The sequence below is a fragment of the Bufo bufo genome, chromosome 2 (assembly GCF_905171765.1).
Source record: "Bufo bufo chromosome 2, aBufBuf1.1, whole genome shotgun sequence".
Taxonomy (NCBI): domain Eukaryota; kingdom Metazoa; phylum Chordata; class Amphibia; order Anura; family Bufonidae; genus Bufo; species Bufo bufo.
The window spans coordinates 350,264,499-350,291,601 of record NC_053390.1 but is presented as its reverse complement, the minus strand read 5'-3'; the positions used below and the strand labels follow the sequence as shown (position 1 = coordinate 350,291,601).

At 42.1% G+C, this 27,103-nt stretch overlaps 1 protein-coding gene across 2 annotated transcripts in view; it reads left to right on the top strand.

Annotated features, from left to right (window-relative positions):
* Positions 1-27,103, top strand: part of SMC5 (structural maintenance of chromosomes 5) — a 208,356-nt gene that overhangs the window by 76,305 nt on the left and 104,948 nt on the right. For both annotated transcript variants that reach the window (XM_040417086.1, XM_040417087.1), the window contains exons 11-12: positions 10,431-10,544; positions 17,904-17,998. In XM_040417086.1, coding sequence (XP_040273020.1) covers positions 10,431-10,544; positions 17,904-17,998 — 209 coding nt within the window. The remainder of the gene's footprint in view (positions 1-10,430; positions 10,545-17,903; positions 17,999-27,103) is intronic.

The window sequence follows — 27,103 nt, the reverse complement described above, 5'->3', positions numbered from 1 at the left end:
TTCTAAGGACTAGTTCAGGTCTGGTGTCACTTTGTGGCTTACATAATAGAAACCACCCAAAAATGACCCCATTCTAGAAACTAAACCCCTCAAGGTATTCAAAACTAATTTTGCAAACGTCGTTAACCCTTTAGGTGTTCCACAAGAGTTAATGGCAAATGGAGATAAAATTTTACAATTTCTATTTTAATTTTTTCAATTTTAATCCATTTTTTCCAGTAACAAAGCAAGGGTTAACAGCCAAACAAAACTCTATTTATTGCCTTGTTTCTGTAGTTTGCAGAAACACCCCATATGTGGTCGTAAACTGCTGTATGACCAAACGGCAGGGCGCACAAGGAAAGGAACGCCATATGGTTTCTGGAAGGCAGATTTTGCTGGACTGGTTTTTAGACACCATGTTCCATTTGAAGCCCCCTGATGTACCCCTAGAGTAGAAACTTTAAAAAAGTGACCCCATTTTGGTAACTACAGGATAAGGTGGCAGTTTTGTTGGTACTATATTAGGGTACATATGATTTTTGGTTGCTCTATATTACACTTTTTAGGAGGCAAAGTAACAAAAAATTGAAATTCTGAAATTTCATCTCCATTTGCCATTAACTCTTGTGGAACACTTAACCCCTTAAGGACTCTGCCCTATTTCACCTTAAAGAGGACCTTTCACAAGAATAAAAAATCTAAACTAAGTATTCAGACATGGAGAGCGGCGCCCAGGGATCTCCCTGCACTTACTATTATTATCCCTGGGCGCTGCAAATGCAGGGAGATCCCTGGGCACCGCTCTCCATGTCTGTATACTTAGTTTAGATTTTTTATTCTAGTGAAAGGTCTTTTTTTAAGGACTTGGCCATTTTTTGCAAATCTGACCAGTGTCACTTTATGTGGTGATAACTTTAAAACGCTTTGACTTATCCAGGCCATTCTGAGATTTGTTTTTTTCGTCACTTATTATACTTCATGACACTGGTAAAATGAAGTAAAAAAAAATTCATTTTTATTTATAAAAAAATACAAAATTTGTCAAAAATTGCAAATTTCCAAGTTTCAATTTCTCTACTTCTATAATACATAGTAATACCTCCAAAAATAGTTATTACTTTACATTCCCCTTATGTCTACTTCATGTTTGGATCATTTTGGGAATGACATTTTATTTTTTGGGGATGTTACAAGGCTTAGAAGTTTAGAAGCAAATCTTGAAATTTTTCTGAAATTTTCAAAAACCCAATTTGTAGGGACCAGTTCAGGTCTAAAGTCACTTTGCGAGGCTTACATAATAGAAACTGCCCGAAAATGACACCATTCTTTAAACTACACCCCTCAAGGTATTCAAAACTGATTTTACAAACTTTGTTAACCCTTTAGGTGTTCCACAAGAATTAATGGAAAATAGAGATACAATTTAAAAATTTCACTTTTTTGGCAGATTTTCCATTTTAATATTTTTTTTTTTTACTTTTTCAAAAGCAAGGGTTAACAGACAAACCAAACTCAATATTTATGGCCCGGATTCTGTAGTTTACAGAAACACCCCATATGTGGTCGTAAACCGCTGTACGGGCACACGGCAGGGCGCAGAAGGAAAGGAATGCCATACGGTTTTTGGATGGCAGGTTTTGCTGGACTGTTTTTTTTGATACCATGTCCCATTTGAAGCCCCCCTGATGCACCCCAAGAGTAGAAACTCCAAAAAAGTGGCCCCATTTTAGAAACTACGGGATAGGGTGGCAGTATTGTTGGTACTAGTTTAGGGTACATATGATTTTTGGTTGCTCTATATTACACTTTTTGTGAGGCAAGATAACAAGAAATAGCTGTTTTGGCACCGTTTTTATTTTTTGTTATTTACAGCATTCATCTGACAGGTTAGATCATGTGATATTTTTATAGACCAGGTTGTCACTGATGCGGCGATACCTAATATGTATACATATTTTTTTTATTTATGTAAGTTTTACACAATGATTTCTTTTTTGAACCAAAAAAAAATCACGTTTTAGTGTTTCCATAGTCTGAGAGCCATAGTTTTTTCAATTTTTGTGCGATTCTTAGGTAGGGTCTCATTTTTTGCGGGATGAGATGACTGTTTGATTGGCACTATTTTGGGGTGCATATGACTTTTTGATCGCTTGCTATTACACTTTTTGTGATGTAAGGTGACAAAAATTGGTTTATTTAGCACAGTTTTTATTTTTTTATTTTTTACGGTGTTCATCTGAGGGGTTAGATCATGTGATATTTTTATAGAGCCGGTCGATACGAACGCGGCTATACCGAATATGTATACTTTTTTTTATTTATGTAAGTTTTACACGATAATAGCTTTTTTTTAAAACAAAAAAATGATGTTTTAGTATCTCCATATTCTGAGCCATAGTTTTTTTTTATTTTTTGGGCGATTGTCTCAGGTAGGGGCTCATTTTTTGCGGGATGAGGTGACGGTTAGATTGATACTATTTTGGTGGGCAAATGCCTTTTTGATCGCTTGCTGTTGTACTTTTTACACAGTGTTTTTTTTTTGTTTTTGTTTTTTTTACGGTGTTCATCTGAGGCGTTAGGTTAGGTCATGTGATATGTTTATAGAGCCGGTCGATACGGACGCGGCAATACCTAATATGTATACTTTTTTTATTTTTTTTTATTTATTTTTTTAACCTTATTTGGGGAAAATTATGTGTTTTTGTTTATTTTTACTTGAAACTTAATTTTTTGGGGGGAAAACTTTATTTTTTAAACTTTTTTTTTTTTTTTTCACCTAATTTTTTGTCACAAGCTTCCGGCCTGTGAGATCCAGGGGGCTGGATCTCACAGGCATGTCACAGGATGGCAGCGGCGATGCCTCAGGAAGGCATGGTGCTGCCTTCCATGCCATCGGGTCCCCCCTACAGCCCCACGGGGACCCGATGGCTCCGCCGACCGCAACCGCCGCCGCATGTAAAAGCCGCAAACCACAGGTCTGAATTGACCTGTGGTTTGCGGCGATCGCCGATGCGGGGGGATCACATTCTGGTACGTCCTAGGTCCTTAAGGGGTTAAAGGGTTAACAAAGTTTGTAAGATCTGTTTTGAATACCTTGAGGGGTGTAGTTTCTTAAATGGGGTCACTTTTGGAGTTTCTACTCTAGGGGTGCATCAGGGGGGCTTCAAATGGGACATGGTGTCAAAAAATCAGTCCAGCATAAACTGCCTTCCAAAAACCATATGGTGTTCCTTTCCTTCTGCGCCCTGCCGTGTGGCCATACAGCAGTTTCCGACCACATATGGGGCGTTTCTGTAAACTACAGAATAGGGGCAATAAATATTGAGTTTTCTTTGGCTGTTAACCCTTGCTTTGTTACGGGGAAAAAATGGATTAAAATGGAAAATTTTCCAAAAAATTGCTGTTTTGGCACCGTTTTAATTTTTTATTATTTGCAACATTCATCTGACAGGTTAGATCATGTGCTATTTTTATAGCGCAGGTTCTTACGGACGCAGCGATACCTAATATGTATACTTTTTTTATTTTATTTAGATAATACAATAATACCATTTTTGAAACAAAAAAAAAAATCATGTTTTAGTGTCTCCGTAGTCTGAGAGCAATAGTTTTTTCAGTTTTTAGGCGATTGTCTCAGGTTGAGTATCATTTTTGTGGGATGAGATGACGGTTAGATTGTCACTATTTTGGGGTGCATATGACTTTTCGATCGCTTAGTATTACACTTTTTGTGATGTAAGGTAACAAAAAAATAGCTCTTTTGAGTTTATTTTTATTTTTTTACAGTGTTCACCTGAGGGGTTAGGTCATGTGGTATTTTTATAGAGCAGGTTCTTACGGACGTGGCAATACCTAATATGTATACTTTTTTTTATTTTTTATTTAGGTTTTACACCATATTAGCATTTTTGAAACAAATGGTGTCTCCATAGTCTGAGAGCCATAGTTCTTTTATTTTTTGGGCATTTGTCTTATGTAGGGTATCAATTTTTGCAGATGAGGTGACGTTTTGATTGGTACTATTTTGGCGTACATACGACTTTTTTTGATCACTTTAATTGCCTTTTTTTGGAAGTAAGGTGGGCAAAATTTAAATTTCATCGTTTTTATTTTTTTTATGGCGTTCAACGTGCGGGGAAAGTAACATGACAGTTTCATAGATCAGGTCGTTACGGACGCGGTGATATCAAACATGTGTAGGGAGTTTTATTTTTTTAATCAGTGATAAATGTCTTTTTTTCCACTTTTTTTTAAATTTTTTTTTGACCCAGACCCACTTGGTTCTTGAAGATCCAGTGGGTCTGATATCTGTATAATACAGTACAGTACACTATATAGTGTAATGTATTTTCACTTTACACTTAGTCTGATCAGATTTCTGCCTTTAGCAGAAGTCTGATCAGCACCATGGACAGCCGGAAGCCTGTGAAGGCGTCCGGTTGCCATGGTAACAATCACTCGCTGCCACAACAGAGCAGCGGGTGATGGGGAGGGCCCCCTCCCTCTGTGATGCCGTCAAGAATCAGGGCCCCCTCCCTCTGTGATGCCGTCAAGAATCGGGGGCTGAAAAGGCACAGCAGCCCCCGATGGGAGAGGGAGGGAGCTCCCTCCCTGTTAACCTCTTCCATACAGCGGTCCCTACGGACCGCGGCATTGAAGGGGTTTAACGGTTGACATCTGTGAGATGTCAGCCGTTTCCCACGCAGAGTGTCAGCAATATGCTGACACTCTGCTTTACAAGCTCGGCCATCCTGAGAGAAGTGGCGGGCGGATGATCCGTGGATCATGGATCCGGATGATCCATGATCCTGTGTCCGTAACAGGTTAAGGAAAGCGTGTAGGCTTGAGCAAATTGGGTTTGGACTACTCCATCTGAACCAGATTTATTTGAAAACTTTGTTTAGAATATGCTCTCTGTACCGCAATAAAATGTATTGGCTTCTCTGAGCCCTTGTACTTCTCATCACAAGTTACGCGAGACTTGCTTAGTTTCCTGCCTGTGACGTCACGTTACAGTTCGGTTTTGGGCAAAAATTACTTTCTCAAAATCGGAAGCTGAACTGAGGCACAGAGTTTGGCTTCAGAACCCGATTTGCTCAAGCCTAGAAAGGAGATTAATTGAAAGTGCTGGACAACCCTTTCAGCCTTGACCTGAAGGAATTTTTCACTGCATTTCCTGTGCTAATCTTGTGTTTTTCTATTGTTATGGTCCTTTTCACTATGCAAGTGCACTACATACAGTCATGGCCGTAAATGTTGGAACCCCTGAAATTTTTCAGGAAAATGAAATATTTCTCACAGAAAAGTATTGCAGTAACACACATATTTTGCTATACACATATTTATTCCCTTTGTGTGTATTGGAACAAAACCAAAAAAGGAGGAAAAAAGCAAATTGGACATAATGTCACACCAAACTCCAAAAATGGGCTGGACAGAATTATTGGCACCCTTTTCAAAATTATGGATAAATAAGATTGGTTCAAGCATGTGATGCTCCTTTAGACTCACCTGGGGCAAGTAACAGGTGTGGGCAATATAAAAATCACACATGAAAGCAGATAAAAAGGAGAGAAGTTCACTTAGTCTTTGCATTGTGTGTCTGTGTGCGCCACACTAAGCATGGACAACAGAAAGAGGAGAAGAGAACTGTCTGAGGACTTGAGATCCAAAATTGTGGAAAAATATCAACAATCTCAAGGTTACAAGTCCGTCTCCAGAGATCTGGATTTGCCTTTGTCCACAGTGCGCAACATTATCAAGAGATTTGCAACCCATGGCACTGTAGCTAATCTCCCTGGGCGAGGACGGAAGAGAAAAATTGATGAAAGGTGTCAACACAGGATAGACCGGATGGTGGATAGGCAGCCCCAAACAAGTTCCAAAGATATCCAAGCTGTCCTGCAGGCTCAGGGAGCATCAGTGTCAGCATCAGGAGACCCAGGAGGACCCCACTGCTGAGACATAATAAAGCAAGAATACATTTTGCAAAAAATGAACTTGAGTAAGCCAAAATCCTTCTGGGAAAACGTCTTGTGGACAGATGAGGCCAAGATAGAGCTTTTTGGTAAAGCACATCATTCTACTGTTAACCGAAAACGGAATGAGGCCTGCAAAGAAAAGAACACAGTACCTACAGTGAAATATGGTGCAGGTTGATTGATGTTTTGGGGGTGTTTTGCTGCCTCTGGCACTGGGTGCCTTGAATGTGTGCAAGGCATCATGAAATCTGAGGATTACCAACGGATTTTGGGTCGCACTGTAGAGCCCAGTGTCAGAAAGCTGGGTTTGCATCCGAGATCTTGGGTCTTCCAGCAGGACAATGACCCTAAACATACGTCAAAAAGCACCCAGAAATGGATGGCAACAAAGCGCTAGAGAGTTCTGAAGTGGCCAGCAATGAGTTCAGATCTAAGTCCCATTGAACACCTGTGGAGAGATCTTGAAATTGCTGTTGGGAAAAGGCGCCTTTCCAATAAGAGAGACCTGGAGCAGTTTGCTAAGGAAGAGTGGTCCAAAATTCCGGGTGAGAGGTGTCAGAAGCTTATTGATGGTTATATTTTTCCAAAGGGTGTGCAACCAAATATTAAGTTAACCACCTCCGGACCGCTGTACGCACAGACGCGTCCTGGAGGTGGTTGATTCATTCCGCCTGGACGCATATACGCGTCATCTCGCGAGACGCGAGATTTCCTGTGAACGCGCGCACACAGGCGCGCGCGCTCACAGGAACGGAAGGTAAGAGAGTTGATCTCCAGCCTGCCAGCGGCGATCGTTCGCTGGCAGGCTGGAGATGTGTTTTTTTTAACCCCTAACAGGTATATTAGACGCTGTTTTGATAACAGCGTCTAATATACCTGCTACCTGGTCCTCTGGTGGTCCCCTTTGTTTGGATCGACCACCAGAGGACACAGGTAGCTCAGTAAAGTAGCACCAAGCACCACTACACTACACTACACCCCCCCCCGTCACTTTTTAACCCCTTATTAGCCCCTGATCACCCCATATAGACTCCCTGATCTCCCCCCTGTCATTGATCACCCCCCTGTCATTGATCACCTCCCTGTCATTGATCACCCCCCTGTAAAGCTCCATTCAGACGTCCGCATGATTTTTACGGATCCACTGATAGATGGATCGGATCCGCAAAACGCATCCGGACGTCTGAATGAAGCCTTACAGGGGCGTGATCAATGACTGTGGTGATCACCCCATATAGACTCCCTGATCACCCCCCTGTCATTGATCACCCCCCTGTCATTGATCACCCCTCTGTAAGGCTCCATTCAGACATTTTTTTGGCCCAAGTTAGCGGAATTCTTATTTTTTTTTCTTACAAAGTCTCATATTCCACTAACTTGTGTCAAAAAATAAAATCTCACATGAACTCCCCATACCCCTCACGGAATCCAAATGCGTAAATTTTTTTAGACATTTATATTCCAGACTTCTTCTCACGCTTTAGGGCCCCTAGAATGCCAGGGCAGTATAAATACCCCACATGTGACCCCATTTCGGAAAGAAGACACCCCCAGGTATTCCGTGAGGGGCATATTGAGTCCATGAAAGATTGAAATTTTTGTCCCAAGTTAGCGGAACGGGAGACTTTGTGAGAAAAAAATTAAAAATATCAATTTCCGCTAACTTGTGGCAAAAAAAAAAAAAATTCTATGAACTCGCCATGCCCCTCATTGAATACCTTGGGGTGTCTTCTTTCCAAAATGGGGTCACATGTGGGGTATTTATACTGCCCTGGCATTCTAGGGGCCCCAAAGCGTGAGAAGAAGTCTGGTATCCAAATGTCTAAAAATGCCCTCCTAAAAGGAATTTGGGCACCTTTGCGCATCTAGGCTGCAAAAAAGTGTCACACATCTGGTATCGCCGTACTCGGGGAAAAGTTGGGGAATGTGTTTTGGGGTGTAATTTTACATATACCCATGCTGGGTGAGAGAAATATCTTGGTCAAATGCCAACTTTGTATAAAAAAATGGGAAAAGTTGTCTTTTGTCAAGATATTTATCTCACCCAGCAAGGGTATATGTAAAATGACACCCCAAAACACATTCCCCAACTTCTCCTGAATACGGCGATACCACATGTGTGACACTTTTTTGCAGCCTAGGTGGGCAAAGGGGCCCATATTCCAAAGAGCACCTTTAGGATTTCACAGGTCATTTACCTACTTACCACACATTAGGGCCCCTGGAAAATGCCAGGGCAGTATAACTACCCCACAAGTGACCCCATTTTGGAAAGAAGAGACCCCAAGGTATTGCGTGAGGGGCATGGCGAGTTCCTAGAATTTTTTATTTTTTGTCACAAGTTAGTGGAAAATGCATATTTATTTATTTTTTTTTTCATACAAAGTCTCATATTCCACTAACTTGTGACAAAAAATAAAAACTTCCATGAACTCACTATGCCCATCAGCGAATACCTTGGGGTCTCTTCTTTCCAAAATGGGGTCACTTGTGGGGTAGTTATACTGCCCTGGCATTCTAGGGGCCCAAATGTGTGGTAAGGAGTTTGAAATCAAATTCTGTAAAAAATGACCTGTGAAATCCGAAAGGTGCTCTTTGGAATATGGGCCCCTTTGCCCACCTAGGCTGCAAAAAAGTGTCACACATCTGGTATATCCGTACTCAGGAGAAGTTGGGGAATGTGTTTTGGGGTGTCATTTTACATATACCCATGCTGGGTGAGAGAAATATCTTGGCAAAAGACAACTTTTCCCATTTTTTTTATACAAAGTTGGCATTTAACCAAGATATTTCTCTCACCCAGCATGGGTATATATAAAATGACACCCCAAAACACATTCCCCACCTTCTCCTAAGTACGGAGATACCAGATGTGTGACACTTTTTTGCAGCCTAGGTGGGCAAAGGGGCCCATATTCCAAAGAGCACCTTTCGGATTTCACAGGTCCTTTTTTACAGAATTTGATTTCAAACTCCTTACCACACATTTGGGCCCCTAGAATGCCAGGGCAGTATAACCACCCCACAAGTGACCCCATTTTGGAAAGAAGAGACCCCAAGGTATTTCGTGATGGGCATAAGTGAGTTCATAGAAGTTTTTATTTTTTGTCACAAGTTAGTGGAATATGAGACTTTGTAATAAAAAAAAATAAAAAAATAAAAATCATCATTTTCCGCTAACTTGTGACAAAAAATAAAAAGTTCTATGAACTCACTATGCCCATCAGCGAATACCTTAGGGTGTGTACTTTCCGAAATGGGGTCATTTGTGGGGTGTTTGTACTGTCTGGGCATTGTAGAACCTCAGGAAACATGACAGGTGCTCAGACAGTCAGAGCTGCTTCAAAAAGCGGAAATTCACATTTTTGTACCATAGTTTGTAAACGCAATAACTTTTACCCAAACCATTTTTTTTTTACCCAAACATTTTTTTTTTATCAAAGATATGTAGAACAATAAATTTAGAGCAAAATTTATATATGGATGTCGTTTTTTTTTGCAAAATTTTACAACTGAAAGTGAAAAATGTCATTTTTTTGCAAAAAAAATCGTTAAATTTCGATTAATAACAAAAAAAGTAAAAATGTCAGCAGCAATGAAATACCACCAAATGAAAGCTCTATTAGTGAGAAGAAAAGGAGGTAAAATTCATTTGGGTGGTAAGTTGCATGACCGAGCAATAAACGGTGAAAGTAGTGTAGGTCAGAAGTGTAAAAAGTGGCCTGGTCTTTCAGGGTGTTTAAGCACTGGGGGCTGAGGTGGTTAAAGGGAACCTGTCCCCGGGATTTTGGGTATAGAGCTGAGGACATGGGTTGCTAGATGGCCGCTGGCACATCCACAATACCCAGTCCCCATAGCTCTGTGTGCTTTTATTGTGTAAAAAAACTGATTTTATACATATGCAAATGAACCTGAAATGAGTCCTGTACGTGAGATGAGTCAGGGACAGGACTCATCTCAGGTTAATTTGCATATGTATCAAATCGGGTTTTTTACACAATAAAAGCACACAGAGCTATGGGGACTGGGTATTGCGGATGTGCTAGCGGCCATCTAGCAACCCTAGTCCTCAGCTCTATATACAAAATCCTGGTGACAGGTTCCCTTTAAGGGTGCCAATAATTTTGTCCAGCCCATTTTTGGAGTTTGGTGTGACATTATGTCCAATTAGCTTTTTTTCCTCGCTTTTTTGGTTTTGTTCCAATACACACAAAGGGAATAAACATGTGTATAGCAAAACATGTGTTACTGCAATACTTTTCTGTGAGAAATACTTAATTTACTTGAAAAATTTCAGGGGTGCCAACATTTACGGCCATGACTAATTGCTGTGGAGTTGGAACTGCTGAAAATCACAGGCAAATGTAATAAAAAACAAACAATAATACATTTTACCATTCCTAATATTTTCAAAGTCTTGATACTTATTTGTAGTCGTTCATCAGTTCATTCATTTATTTTGTACAGATTAATGTGAAAAATCACCAGCATGCCAAATATGTGGAAAATCACATTTCTATGAATGACATGAGAGCCTTTGTTTTTGAAAGCCAAGAGGATATGGATGCATTTTTGAAAGAGGTACAGTGAACTGTTAAATAGACTATACATTACATTCACAAACCATGTTGTTAAAGCGTATTTCCAGATATTTAACCGCCTCAGGACCGCCGTACGCAGGATTGCGTCCTGGCGGCGGCCCTGCTATTCTGGGTGGACGCATATACGCGTCATCTCGCGAGAGGCGAGATTTCCTGTGAACGCGCGCACACAGGCACGCGCGTTCACAGGATCGGAAGGTAAGCGAGTGGATCTCCAGCCTGCCAGCGGCGATCGTTCGCTGGCAGGCTGGAGATGCGTTTTTTTTTTTTTAACCCCTAACAGGTATATTAGACGCTGTTTTGATAACAGCGTCTAATATACCTGCTACCTGGTCCTCTGGTGGTCCCTTTTGTTTTGATCGACCACCAGAGGACACAGGCAGCTCAGTAATAAGTAGCACCACACTACACTACACCCCCCCCCCCCCCCCCCCCTGTCATTGATCACCCTCCTGTCATTGATCACCCCCGTCATTGATCACCCCCCTGTAAGGCTCCATTCAGACGTCCGTATGTTTTTTACGGATACATGGATCGGATCCGCAAACCACATACGGACATCTGAATGGAGCCTTACAGGGGGGTGATCACCCCATATAGACTCCCTGATCACCCCCCTGTCATTGATCACCCCCCTGTAAGGCTCCATTCAGACATTTTTTTTTGGCCCAAGTTAGCGGAAATTATTATTTTTTTTTCTTAGAAAGTCTCATATTCCACTAACTTGTGTCCAAAAATAAAATCTCACATGAACTCACCATACCCCTCACAGAATCTAAATGCGTAAAATTTTTTAGACATTTATATTCCAGACTTCTTCTCACGCTTTAGGGCCAGTAAAATACCAGGGCAGTATAAATACCCCACATGTGAGCCCATTTCGGAAAGTAGACACCCCAAGGTATTCGCTGAGGGGCATATTGAGTCCATGAAAGATTGAAATTTTTGTCCCAAGTTAGCGGAAAGGGAGACTTTGTGAGAAAAACAAAAAAATATCAATTTCCGCTAACTTGTGGCAAAAAAAATAAAAATTCTATTAACTCGCCATTGCCCCTCATTGAATACCTTGGGGTGTCTTCTTTCCAAAATGGGGTCACATGTGGGGTATTTATACTGCCCTGGTATTTTAGGGGCCTTAAAGCGTGAGAAGAAGTCTGGGATCCAAATGTCTAAAAATGCCCTCCTAAAAGGAATGTGGGCCCCTAAAATGCCAGGGCAGTATAACTACCCCACAAGTGACCCTATTTTGGAAAGAAGACACCCCAAGGTATTTGGAGATGGGCACAGTGAGTTCATGGAATTTTTTATTTTTTGTCACAAGTTAGTGGAATATGAGACTTTGTAAGAAAAAAATAAATTAAAAAAAATCATCATTTTCCGCTAACTTGTGACAAAAAATAAAAAGTTCTATGAACTCACTATGCCCATCAGCGAATACCTTAGGGTGTCTACTTTCCGAAATGGGGTCATTTGTGGGGTGTTTGTACTGTCTGGGCATTGTAGAACCTCAGGAAACATGACAGGTGCTCAGAAAGTCAGAGCTGCTTCAAAAAGCGGAAATTCACATTTTTGTACCATAGTTTGTAAACGCTATAACTTTTACCCAAACCAATCAAAGACATGTAGAACAATAAATTTAGAGAAAAATTTCTATATGGATGTCGTTTTTTTTGCAAAATTTTACAACTGAAAGTGAAAAAATTCATTTTTTTGCAAAAAAATCGTTAAATTTCGATTAATAACAAAAAAAAGTAAAAATGTCAGCAGCAATGAAATACCACCAAATGAAAGCTCTATTAGTGAGAAGAAAAGGAGGTAAAATTCATTTGGGTGGTAAGTTGCATGACCGAGCAATAAACGGTGAAAGTAGTGTAGTGCAGAAGTGTAAAAAGTGGCCTGGTCTTTCAGGGTGTTTAAGCACTGGGGGCTGAGGTGGTTAAAGGACGATTGTTCAGTGTGTGTGCCTGGTATGGGTAATGATTTCCATTTCTTTGTTAATAGCCCCATGTTTTAAAGGGGTATTCCGGTGTCATCATAATGATTCTGTCCTGAGGATAGGTCATCAATGTCAGATGGGTGGGGGCACAAACCTCAATCAGCTGTTTGAAGGGGTCACGTCACTTGTGCGATCACTGTGTCCTTTTCAGTGTTTACCTGTATACTGTGTACAGTGTAGTGATGGTGCAGTGTAAATGAATGGGAGAGGAAGCGGTGATTACACTGTACCGCCGCTACAATGGATATGGAGGGCAAGTAAATATGCAAGCAATATGTACTCTTAACTGAGTGCGGCGTCCCTTTCAACCAGCTGATCGTCTGTCACGCCAAAATCCTTTTAGACATTCTTTGTTTTCTGACTTAATTTTAAAAAAAGCTATGAATTCTAGTGAACGTCTCTCTGACCTAGTTCTAATCACCAAGTATTTGGTCTTTGATACCAGATAATGTTTTGCACTCTTAAAGAGGACCTTTCATGTTTTTTTTAATTGAGATAAATACCTTTTACTTGCAGGGTACACCCCGCTGATGCTGCCACCCTACCTGATTTTTTTTAAAATATCGCTCCTACGCCCCGCTGTGTTCCCCTGCAGTTTTTGCACTCAGTATGCTAATACTGAGCATCTGTAAAGGGAAGAGGAGACGCCAGGGTTTCTCAATGGGTGTCTCCTTCTCCCTGGCTGTGCCGCGATCCAATCACAGCGGAGTGTGTCGCAGCCAGGGGGAAGGAGACGCCCATTGAGAAACCCTGGAGTTTCCTGTTCCCTGTACCAATGCTCAGTATTGGCATACTGAGTGCGAAAACTGCGGGGGGGCACAGCGGGGTGTAGGAGCTATATTTTAAAAAATCAGGTAGGGTGGCAGCATCACCCCGCAAGTAAAGGTATTTATCTCAATTAATAAAAAACCATGAAAGGTCCTCTTTAAAGCATATAGTCTGTCAGACATATCTTTACATAATGGAAAAAATGAGCGGAGGAGACCCTTTTGGGTTACTGGGTAAAAATAAATAGATCTATGGGAAAATTGAAATGTAAAATATGGCAATCATGCCTTTTTCAATATATTTTCAGTTGAGGCATGCTTGTCTAGCACAATTTAGAAAGTACCCTATTAGTCTTGAATGTGGGGCTGTTGAAGCTGTTGCCTGACGAGAGCACATTCGTAAGCTGCTTTCCTCCTTTTATAAGGTTCTTATGTCTAATCTTTCCTCTCCTGTAAGTGGATCCTTCAGGAGTTTGAAGAATGACATTGTGACCTTGAAGGCTCATCATGAGAAGGAGTTGGTCTCTTGGCGCTCCACAGTGGTTAGCACTAGAGATCAATTGATCCAAACAAAGTGGTTGCACAGAGTATACTTGACTCTGGTCTGCTTGGTCCAGATGTTTAAGCTTACTAGTGACATGTACCAAGTGTGGTGGGTGAAGGGGTACTCTAATAGATAACATGATATGGTAATGCCCGGTTATTGCTGCTTTTTGAGCTGAGGTGCATGTTTCTAAACGTCAAACTGAGTTAACCAGATGTGTGCGGGCAGGTTTCCTCGTCAATAGCTACATTAAACAATATTCCCTGTGTAAAAACTATTAAATACTTTAGGGATAAACATATCACCTAGACTGACGGACTTTGAGGAGTTGAACCTGTCTCCAATGTTGACTAAATTCAGACTTCGTTCCAAGACATGGTGTAAATTGTTTTTGTCGGTAATTGGAAGAGTTAACCTGATCAAGATGATCAGGATGCCCCAGCTACTATACATACTACACAATGCCCCGACATGGATCCCACTTGACATATTTCAGAAAATTAACTCTGTATTTAGGGAACTGGTATGGAGGAAAGGCCACCCCAGAATTAAACTGGAGACCTTACAATACCCAAAGTCGGCAGGGGGTTTGGCATTGCCCAATCCATGGTTGTATTACCTAGAGGCACAATGTCAACACTTTAAATACTTAAACATGCATTGGGGGGAAGGGAGCTGTTGTGGATATTGGAGGGGCCGGGAACACCCTTTGTGGATAATCGTACGCATTTGGTCTGTCTGAGGAAGGTTTGGGAGAAGGTCAAACAAATAAGGGGTGCAGTTGGAATCACTGAACTTGCACCTCAGTGGAATAATCACATTGTACCTGAATGCCTGCATCTCAAGGGCTTTGTCAAACAATGGCAGAATAGGGGAGTAACCAAAATGGGGGATTTAATGGAGAAAGGAGCACTCAAAACATTTACTAGATTACAAGAGGAGCACAATATACCAAGAAGTAGCTTAGAAACTATCAGTTCCTACAAATACAGCACGCATTAAATGAGATGTGTAAAAATAGTAATATCAAGGTACATAGAGACGCTTCACTACAATTAATAGTTGAGAGAGGGGATAAAAAAGGGATTATTTCAATGATATATCAAATGCTACTAGATAAATATCTGGAAGCGTTCCCCTTATCCAGAATGAAGGGATGGGAGAAGAACATAGGTGAAATACCCCAAGAGCAATGGGAAGCTATATTACATAGAAACATAGAATGTGTCGGCAGATAAGAACCATTTGGCCCATCTAGTCTGCCCAATATACTGAATACTATGAATAGTCCCTGGCCCTATCTTATATGAAGGATGGCCTTATGCCTATCCCATGCATGCTTAAACCCCTTCACTGTATTTGCAGCTACCACTTCTGCAGGAAGGCTATTCCATGCATCCACTACTCTCTCAGTAAAGTAATACTTCCTTATATTACTTTGAAACCTATGCCCCTCTAATTTAAAACTGTGTCCTCTTGTGGTAGTTTTTCTTCTTTTAAATATGCTCTCCTCCTTTACCGAGTTGATTCCCTTTATGTATTTAAAAGTTTCTATCATATCCCCTCTGTCTCTTCTTTCTTCCAAGCTATACATGTTAATTCCAAGCTATACATGTTAACATGTTATATTATAAGCCATACCGAAAGTATCATTGAGTGAAGGTGGGAAATTGTCACAGCTTTTCATCGTACATAGTCTACAAAACTCTGGTCTTTTTACACTGCATTGGCATCAGGACGGATGCAAAGTGTCCACGATGCCAAGCAGAACCAGCAGATGTAATACATATGTAGTGGCAATGTCCACGTCTAGATGGCTTCTGGTCGGATGTATTGGCAGTGATTCAAAATACCTTTTCACTGCAAATACCTAGAGATCCCAAAGTCTGTGTTCTGGGTTATGTAACGGATATTGGTGGAGAGGAGGCAGATAGGATTGTAGCTGGCCGATTATTATATGTGGCCAGGAAACTTATTGCCCTACATTGGATTCAGTCTTGTCCTCCAGACATTGAGGAATTTCGAAGTAAAGTAAACACAATGTTAGTTTATGAGAAAATGGTGTTCAGGAAGAGGGGGTGTCCTCAAAAGTATGAAAGATTATGGGGCCGCTGGATGATTAATGATGGATAATATATAGACAATCCATTAAGAGCTGAAGTGGGAGTTGGGGGGAGGGATGGGTATGTTGCAGTATATATGTAATTTGCATAGATATTCGTTGCTGTATTATATTATATAGTTGAAATGGTGCCTTATGTCAAAATATGTGATACATCATGTTTCATTCTTTGTAACAATGCTTTATTGTTGTACGTTTATACAATAAAAATTATCTGATTTTAAAAAAAACAAAAAAAAACAAACAGATGTGTGCTTCCCTGAGAATAGCATGCTAGGTTTGGTCAGTGACCTCCTACCTACTAAATATTGTCGAATACTTTATAGGCTCCTGATGTTTTTTACAAGGAAATCCATCTGCTAAAGCTCGGCATAGTACATCATTGCAGAGTATCCTGCACTGATCTTCCATGACAGAGGTTTCAGCAGAGGGCCAACGCAAGAGCAGCGATGTGTGCTCCTACCAGTACAGCACTCACTGCAGAAGTATATTTCCAAAATATTAGGGTATTTCTAACAGTTTAGCCCCTTAAGGCTCGCAAGGTGTTTGTTTTTTTTTGTTTTTTGGGCGTTTTCGTTTTGCGCTACCTGCCTTCCCAGAGCCATAACTTTTTGTCTGCTCACATAGCCATATGAGGTCTTGTTTTTTTGCGGGACGAGTAGTACTTTCCAACTTTCTATTTAATATTGCATATCATGTAGTGGGAAGCAGTAAGTAAATTCCAAATGGGGTGAAATTGCAAAAAAAAATCAATTCCACCACAGTTTTGCGAGTTTTTTATTTTCGATGTGTGACTGGTTACATTTACAGGACAGTAGAAATCTGGCGATGCCTTGTATAGTTTTTCTTGCGTTTTGATAGTGATAAAAACATTAAAAAGTGGGAAAAAAAATAAGTTAGATTTTTTTTTTGTCACCATACTTTCACCCCTATAACCTTTTTGTAATTATATGTATGGAGCTGTATGGGGGCTAATTTTTTGCTGGCCGATCTAAACTTTTCATTGATACCATTCTGGGGTGTGTGTGACTTTTTCATCACTTTTTATCTAATTTTTTGTAGAAAAGGAAGCAACCAAAAACGGCTAATCGCCGCTTTTTTCAGTTTTGCTGTTTGCCGTACGGGGAATATATTTTTATACTATGGTATGGGCGTTTTTCGCACATTGCGATACCCATGATGTGTGTGTATGTATATGTGTGTGTGTATGTATATATATATATATATATATATATATATATATATATATATATATATATATATATAATTATATTTATTAATTATTTTTTTGGGGGGAAAAGGGGGTGATTTGAATTTTTTATTTTTAAACTTCTTTTTTTTTTTTACTTTTTTTTTTATAGTTATATTGCTATTATCATAGACTCCAATGCACTTTCATTGGAATCTATGATGATTTTACTAGTTTCCTATGGAGCCCTATTACATGAAAAGGCTCCATAGGAAATACTATGCAGCAGCCCCCTGTCATTCATAAAGACAAGGGCTGCTGCATACACGCTCCGGCTCCTCCGATCGCCACATGGGGGAGCCGGAACGCAACCGAAAGTGCGCACTTTCGGTTTCAGCGCGCTCGGTGCCCGTGGTCAAGATTGACCACGGCATCTGAGGGGTTAAATTTCTGCGATCAGCTGAGCTGCGTGTGTCTTTAAACACACTCCCAGCGCCGTACATGGAGGGTTAATAAAAAAAACTTCAGGAAATTTTTAGGTACAGTTAAATTACATTGTTTAAGATGCATGAATGTTGGAAAAAGGTGCATTACAGTAATTGTAATTAATAAATAATAAAACAAGTATCCTTTGTACTGCATAGTTTCCATCTGATTGTAGCATGGTGTTCTTCGATTATTCTTATTTTTAATTATTTTTGTTTATTTTTCATTTACACAGGTCCGTGACAATCAAAGGTTAAGAGTTAATGCAGTCTGTTCCCCTCAGGAGTATATTGCAGATAAGAACCCATCAAAGCCAATCGCTGAATTACAGTAAGTCACCAGTGGCTTCATTCATATACATTTACTAGTGTGTGTGTATATACCCAGCATTGTCTGGATGTACATCTTTCTATATAAATATTTTCTAATACTATTTCTAACCTGTAAATTACTCTTTGTTGTCTTTGGCCCAATTAAAGAGGTAAACACCCATCCTGCAGCCATCAGGGCATGATGGGAGTTTTAGTCTTGCAACAGTTGGAGAACCACTGATTGGTAAACATAGATCCTACAGTATTGGAAGAAGTGCTTTAGTAAAATGAAAGCTGTGCTGTGATTCGTTTTTGTGGGCAACAAACTGTATTTTAGATAGTATGCAGAGTGAGAAGCAGTGCTTCAGCAGTTAGTTACATTAGTGTAAAAATACTTGCTGCATCATTGATTGCTGTGGGAAACAAACCATGTCTTTTAGACTGCACATGTTGGGGGTTGAGAGGCAGTGGGAACCAGTTACATTAGTGTATACATTTTAATCCATGCTAAATAAAAAATACTTTATTAGAACCTTCCAGAAAACAAATAAAAGTATGTATATATATGTATGTATGTGTGTGTGTATATATATGTGTGTGTGTGTGTGTGTGTGTGTGTATATATATATATATATATATATATATATATATATATACATATACATATACATATACATATACATACACACACACACAGCATTATTGGAGAATGACATTGTAACAGCCGGGATCAGTGAATGGTGAGGAGAGCTGCCCTGCTGTGGATAACTGGCCCGACCCCCCTCCCTTCCCCCCCCTTCCCCCTCTCGTTCAGTGCAGCTGATGTCAGCTTTTAACCCCTTCCAGGCAGGGATGGAGCTGCGACGCTCTGTTACTGTGCCGCCCCCCCCCCCCCCTGCTGTGGATAACTTTCCCTACCTCCCCCCTTCACAGGCATCTGGCTTGCCATGGCATAAAGGGTAGTTTCACACTGGCAGCAGGACGGATTCGTTCCGCCTGCTATTTCGCCCGCCCTGGCAGGGCGCAGCGAGGGGCCGCCGTACGAAAAGTACTGCAGGTCCAACTTTTTCGTCCGGCGGCCTCTCACAGCACACTGCTGTACTGCGCCGGAGCTCCGCCCCCTCCCCATTATAGTCAATGGGGACGGAGAGGCGGCACGGTGAAATAGCGGCAGGACGGGTCCGGCAGGCTGTCCTGCCGCTAGTGTGAAAGTACCCTAAGGCCGAATGCACGCGGCCGAGAGCGGTCCGTGGTATGCCGGGCTGGATTCCTGTTCAGAGCAGGAGCGCATGGCGTCATTGGTTGCTATGATGCCGTGCGCTTCATGCCGCAGCTGCACTACAGTAATACACACGTATAGTGTATTACTGTAGTACAGTGGCAACTTGAAGCGCACGGCGTCATAGCAACCAATGACGCCGTGCGCTCCTGCTCTGAACAGGAATCCAGCCCGGCATACCACGGACCGCTCTCTGCCGCAGAACACGGCCGTGTGCGTTCGGCCTAAGCCTGATCAGGCTCTTGCTGGAAGAAAGGAGCCTGACCAGGCTAAGTGTAATAGAAAATACACTGCAGTACACTATACAGTGTACTGCAGTGTATTATAGAGGCATCAGACCCACTGATCTTCAAGAACCAAGTTGGTCTGAGTAAAAAAAAAAATATGAAAAAAGTATTAAAGGGGTATTATCATCTGGGTAATCATGTTTCATCCCCCCTGAGGCTTTTTCTAAATATAATCCTTTTTCTAAATCCTATAGGTTTTGAATAAAATTGAAAAATCATATAGCATTGTTTATTGTCGCTGCCCATGGATACGACCACCGCTCGCCGGCCGCATCCATGGACTGCGCCTGCGCACATCATTTCCTGGTGATCTAGTGGCGACCGCAATTCTTCTCGAGATCGCGCACGTCTCCGGCCGGCTGCACATGCGCAGATCTATTTTCCTTTGAGCTGCGTTGAAAATAGATCTGTGCATGCGCAGCCGGCCGATCAGTTCGTGGAAGGAAGAGACGAGTGCAGACAGCGTGGGAGAGACAGCGGGGTGAGTATTTGTTATATATGCGATTGGTGGCAGAAGGAGTCACTTTTGGGGCAGATGGAGGCATATGGGTGGCTATATGGGGGGCTTTGGGGGCAGATGGAGGCTATATGAGGCTATATTGGCGGCTTTGGGGGCAGATGGGCGGCTATATGAGGCTAATGGGCGGCTTTGGGGGCTGATTGCCGGCTATATGAGGCTAATGGGCGGCTTTGGGGGCTGATTGCCGGCTATATGAGGCTAATGGCCGGCTATATGAGGCTAATGGCCGGCTATATGAGGCTAATGGCCGGCTATATGAGGCTAATGGCCGGCTATATGAGGCAGATGGAGGCACTTGGGGGCTGGTGAAAGAGAAACAGATGTGGCAGGTCAGCATCAATGCTGGTGAAAGAGAAACAGATGTAGCAGAGCTGAATATGCGGCTGTTCTGACACAGTGCTGGTTGAAGAGATAAACAGACAGGTGTAGCAGAGCTGTATATGAAGCTTTTCAGACACTGCTAGTGGGGGAGTAGAATAAAGATGTAGCAGGGCTGTATAGGAAGCCATTCAGCCAAAGTGATGTTAGGGGACTGGAGAAGACACATGTAGCTGAGCTGTATATGCATCTATAAAGATACATAGTGTAAGGTTTATACACAACTGGAGTACAGCTGTAATGGAAACAAATCTGCATCAGTGCTGGTGGGTGGGCGTTGGTCAAGCTTTTGGGCTAATGTATAATATGGAATTATAGTTTTTGATGCACAGAATGGGTTTGTAAAAGATCAGACAGAGATTTTATGTGTAAAACTGCAGAACAGCCACATGTTACTGTACACTGAGCTCACTTCACATGGCTCTCTGAGTGACCATTCCCCTCAGACACTGCAGACTGAGGCATACTTTTCACATGAATGAGCATGCAGGACTCAGCTCTCAGTGTGATGTCATAAGGAGGTGTGGCCGGCCTTCACTCTAGCTGCCTAAGCCCGTCCAGCCATAGCTGCAGAAAACCAGGAAGTGAACAGCTAGCTGGCAGCAATTGAGAATAAAGTAGCAAGATGGGAATACCCCTTTAACCACCTCCGGACCGCCTAACGCAGGATCGCGTTCCGGAGGTGGCAGCCCTGCGCAGAGTCACGCATATATGCGTCATCTCGCGATGGGCGAGATTTCCTGTGAACGCGCGCACACAGGCGCGCGCGCTCACAGGAACGGAAGGTAAGAGAGTTGATCTCCAGCCTGCCAGCGGCGATCGTTCGCTGGCAGGCTGGAGATGTGTTTTTTTTAACCCCTAACAGGTATATTAGACGCTGTTTTGATAACAGCGTCTAATATACCTGCTACCTGGTCCTCTGGTGGTCCCCTTTGTTTGGATCGACCACCAGAGGACACAGGTAGCTCAGTAAAGTCCCACCAAGCACCACTACACTACACTACACCCCCCCCCGTCACTTATTAACCCCTTATTAGCCCCTGATCACCCCTGATCACCCCATATAGACTCCCTGATCACCCCCCTGTCATTGATCACCCCCCTGTCATTGATTACCCCCCTGTAAAGCTCCATTCAGACGTCCGCATGATTTTTACGGATCCACTGATAGATGGATCGGATCCGCAAAACGCATCCGGACGTCTGAATGAAGCCTTACAGGGGCGTGATCAATGACTGTGGTTATCACCCCATATAGACTCCCTGATCACCCCCCCTGTCATTGATTACACCCCTGTCATTGATCAACCCCCTGTAAAGCTCCATTCAGATGTCCGCATGATTTTTACGGATGCACTGATAGATGGATCCGATCCGCAAAACGCATCCGGACGTCTGAATGAAGCCTTACAGGGGCGTGATCAATGACTGTGGTGATCACCCCATATAGACTCCCTGATCACCCCCCTGTCATTGATTACACCCCTGTCATTGATCAACCCCCTGTAAAGCTCCATTCAGATGTCCGCATGATTTTTACGGATGCACTGATAGATGGATCCGATCCGCAAAACGCATCCGGACGTCTGAATGAAGCCTTACAGGGGCGTGATCAATGACTGTGGTGATCACCCCATATAGACTCCCTGATCACCCCCCTGTAAAGCTCCATTCAGATGTCCGCATGATTTTTACGGATGCACTGATAGATGGATCCGATCCGCAAAACGCATCCGGACGTCTGAATGAAGCCTTACAGGGGCGTGATCAATGACTGTGGTGATCACCCCATATAGACTCCCTGATCACCCCCCTGTCATTGATCACCCCCCTGTAAAGCTCCATTCAGATGTCCGCATGATTTTTACGGATGCACTGATAGATGGATCCGATCCGCAAAACGCATCCGGACGTCTGAATGAAGCCTTACAGGGGCATGATCAATGACTGTGGTGATCACCCCATATAGACTCCCTGATCACCCCCCTGTCATTGATCACCCCCCTGTAAAGCTCCATTCAGATGTCCGCATGATTTTTACGGATCCACTGATAGATGGATCGGATCCGCAAAACGCATCCGGACGTCTGAATGAAGCCTTACAGGGGAGTGATCAATGACTGTGGTGATCACCCCATATAGACTCCCTGATCACCCCCCTGTCATTGATTACCCCCCTGTAAAGCTCCATTCAGATGTCCGCATGATTTTTACGGATGCACTGATAGATGGATCGGATCCGCAAAACGCATCCGGACGTCTGAATGAAGCCTTACAGGGGCGTGATCAATGACTGTGGTGATCACCCCATATAGACTCCCTGATCACCCCCCTGTCATTGATCAACCCCCCTGTCATTGATCACCCCCCCTGTCATTGATCACCCCCCCTGTCATTGATCACCCCCCTGTCATTGATCACCCCCCTGTCATTGATCACCCCTCTGTAAGGCTCCATTCAGATATTTTTTTGGCCCAAGTTAGCAGAATTTTTTTTTTTTTTCTTACAAAGTCTCATATTCCACTAACTTGTGTCAAAAAATAAAATCTCACATGAACTCACCATACCCCTCACGGAATCCAAATGCGTAAAATTTTTTAGACATTTATATTCCAGACTTCTTCTCACGCTTTAGGGCCCCTAGAATGCCAGGGCAGTATAAATACCCCACATGTGACCCCATTTCGGAAAGAAGACACCCCCAGGTATTCCGTGAGGGGCATATTGAGTCCATGAAAGATTGAAATTTTTGTCCCAAGTTAGCGGAACGGGAGACTTTGTGAGAAAAAAATTAAAAATATCAATTTCCGCTAACTTGTGCCAAAAAAAAAAAATTTCTATGAACTCGCCATGCCCCTCATTGAATACCTTGGGGTGTCTTCTTTCCAAAATGGGGTCACATGTGGGGTATTTATACTGCTCTGGCATTCTAGGGGCCCCAAAGCGTGAGAAGAAGTCTGGTATCCAAATGTCTAAAAATGCCCTCCTAAAAGGAATTTGGGCACCTTTGCGCATCTAGGCTGCAAAAAAGTGTCACACATCTGGTATCGCCGTACTCAGGAGAAGTTGGGGAATGTGTTTTGGGGTGTCATTTTACATATACCCATGCTGGGTGAGAGAAATATCTTGGTCAAATGCCAACTTTGTATAAAAAAATGGGAAAAGTTGTCTTTTGCCAAGATATTTCTCTCACCCAGCATGGGTATATGTAAAATGACACCCCAAAACACATTCCCCAACTTCTCCTGAATACGGCGATACCACATGTGTGACACTTTTTTGCAGCCTAGGTGGGCAAAGGGGCCCATATTCCAAAGAGCACCTTTAGGATTTCACAGGTCATTTACCTACTTACCACACATTAGGGCCCCTGGAAAATGCCAGGGCAGTATAACTACCCCACAAGTGACCCCATTTTGGAAAGAAGACACCCCAAGGTATTCCGTGAGGGGCATGGCGAGTTCCTAGAATTTTTTATTTTTTGTCACAAGTTAGTGGAAAATGATGATTTTTTTTTTTTTTTTTTTTCATACAAAGTCTCATATTCCACTAACTTGTGACAAAAAATAAAAAGTTCCATGAACTCACTATGCCCATCAGCGAATACCTTGGGGTCTCTTCTTTCCAAAATGGGGTCACTTGTGGGGTAGTTATACTGCCCTGGCATTCTAGGGGCCCAAATGTGTGGTAAGGAGTTTGAAATCAAATTCTGTAAAAAATGACCTGTGAAATCCGAAAGGTGCTCTTTTGAATATGGGCCCCTTTGCCCACCTAGGCTGCAAAAAAGTGTCACACATCTGGTATCTCCGTAATCGGGAGAAGTTGGGGAATGTGTTTTGGGGTGTCATTTTACATATACCCATGCTGGGTGAGAGAAATATCTTGGCAAAAGACAACTTTTCCCATTTTTTTATACAAAGTTGGCATTTGACCAAGATATTTATCTCACCCAGCATGGGTATATGTAAAAAGACACCCCAAAACACATTCCTCAACTTCTCCTGAATACAGAGATACCAGATGTGTGACACTTTTTTGCAGCCTAGGTGGGCAAAGGGGCCCACATTCCAAAGAGCACCTTTCGGATTTCACAGGTCATTTACCTACTTACCACACATTTGGGCCCCTAGAATGCCAGGGCAGTATAACTACCCCACAAGTGACCCCATTTTGGAAAGAAGAGACCCCAAGGTATTCGCTGATGGGCATAGTGAGTTCATGGAAGTTTTTATTTTTTGTCACAAGTTTGTGGAATATGAGACTTTGTATGAAAAAAAAAAATAAAAAAAAAAATCATCATTTTCCACTAACTTGTGACAAAAAATAAAAAATTCTAGGAACTCGCCATGCCCCTCACGGAATACCTTGGGGTGTCTTCTTTCCAAAATGGGGTCACTTGTGGGGTAGTTATACTGCCCTGGTATTCTAGGGGCCCAAATGTGTGGTAAGGAGTTTGAAATCAAATTCAGGAAAAAATGAGGAGTGAAATCCGAAAGGTGCTCTTTGGAATATGGGCCCCTTTGCCCACCTAGGCTGCAAAAAAGTGTCACACATCTGGTATCCCCGTACTCAGGAGAAGTTGAGGAATGTGTTTTGGGGTGTCTTTTTACATATACCCATGCTGGGTGAGATAAATATCTTGGTCAAATGACAACTTTGTATAAAAAAATGGGAAAAGTTGTCTTTTGCCAAGATATTTCTCTCACCCAGCATGGGTATATATAAAATGACACCCCAAAACACATTCCCCACCTTCTCCTGAGTACGGAGATACCAGATGTGTGACACTTTTTTGCAGCCTAGGTGGGCAAAGGGGCCCATATTCCAAAGAGCACCTTTCGGATTTCACTGGTCATTTTTTACAGAATTTGATTTCAAACTCCTTACCACACATTTGGGCCCCTAGAATGCCAGGGCAGTATAACTTCCCCACAAGTGACCCCATTTTGGAAAGAAGAGACCCCAAGGTATTCGCTGATGGGCATAGTGAGTTCATAGAACTTTTTATTTTTTGTCACAAGTTAGTGGAATATGAGACTTTGTAAGAAAAAAAAAAAAAAAAAAAAAAATCATAATTTTCCGCTAACTTGTGACAAAAAATAAAAAGTTCTATGAACTCACTATGCCCATCAGTGAATACCTTAGTGTGTGTACTTTCAGAAATGGGGTCATTTGTGGGGTGTTTGTACTGTCTGGGCATTATAGAACCTCAGGAAACATGACAGGTGCTCAGAAAGTCAGAGCTGCTTCAAAAAGCGGAAATTCACATTTTTGTACCATAGTTTGTAAACGCTATAACTTTTACCCAAACCATTTTTTTTTTACCCAAACATTTTTTTTTTATCAAAGACATGTAGAACTATAAATTTAGAGCAAAATTTCTATATGGATGTCGTTTTTTTTGCAAAATTTTACAACTGAAAGTGAAAAATGTCATTTTTTTGCAAAAAAATCGTTAAATTTCGATTAATAACAAAAAAAGTAAAAATGTCAGCAGCAATGAAATACCACCAAATGAAAGCTCTATTAGTGAGAAGAAAAGGAGGTAAAATTCATTTGGGTGGTAAGTTGCATGACCGAGCAATAAATGGTGAAAGTAGTGTAGGTCAGAAGTGTAAAAAGTGGCCTGGTCTTTCAGGGTGTTTAAGCACTGGGGGCTGAGGTGGTTAATGCTTATTAAAATGTGTGGAAATCGGAGTCTCGCTTCCTTCTAGGGTTCGCGTCCCCACCTATCCGTTGGCTGAACTTGATGGACTTATGTCAACTATGTAACTGTAATGTGTTTTTTTTTTTATTTAGTTACATAATACTTTTTATTAGAACCTTCTAGAAAACAAACATATATATTTACAATTAACATGAAGTATAATGTGTCACGGGAAAACAATTCTGAGTTGCTTGGATAAGTATAAGCCTACATGCACACGAACGTGGTTTGGTTCCGCATTCACTTCAATGGGGCAGCAAAAGATGCAGACAGCACTCCATGTGCTGTCCGCATCCGTTGCTCCGTTCCGTAGCCCCGCAAAAAAAAAAAAAATACCATGTCCTATTCTTGTCCGTTTTGAGGCGCAAATGAAGACTGAAATTATTGCAGATTTCACTATACCGGTCACCATAATATGCAATGCAACCTAAAAGCAGTATGTTATGGAGCAGGAGATATCAGATTGATATATAGTTTTGTGGGAAAAGATTCAGTAAAACCTGTAATTTATACGCTTGTATCTCTGCTTTTTCCACCTCCTGTGAGCAGCTATCGGTACAGGAGGGAGGGGTTATCAGTGATTGATAGCATTGTGTGTATACAGAGACAGCTGGTAATCACTGATAAGGCTCCATTCACACGTCCGCAAAATGGGTCTGCATCCGTTCCGCAATTTTGCGGAACGGGTGCGGACCCATTCATTCTCTATGCGGACGGAATGGATGCGGACAGCACACAGTGTGCTATCCGCATTTGCGGAGCGCGGCCCCGATCTTTGGGTCCGCAGCTCCGCAAAAAGATAGAGCATGTCCTTTTCTTGTCTGCAGCTGCTGACAAGAATAGGCATTTCTATAGGGGGTGCCGGGCGGGTGTGTTGCGGATTCACAACACCACGAACGTGTGAATGCAGCCTTACACTTCCCTCCTGTACCGATAGCTGTTCACAGGAAGTG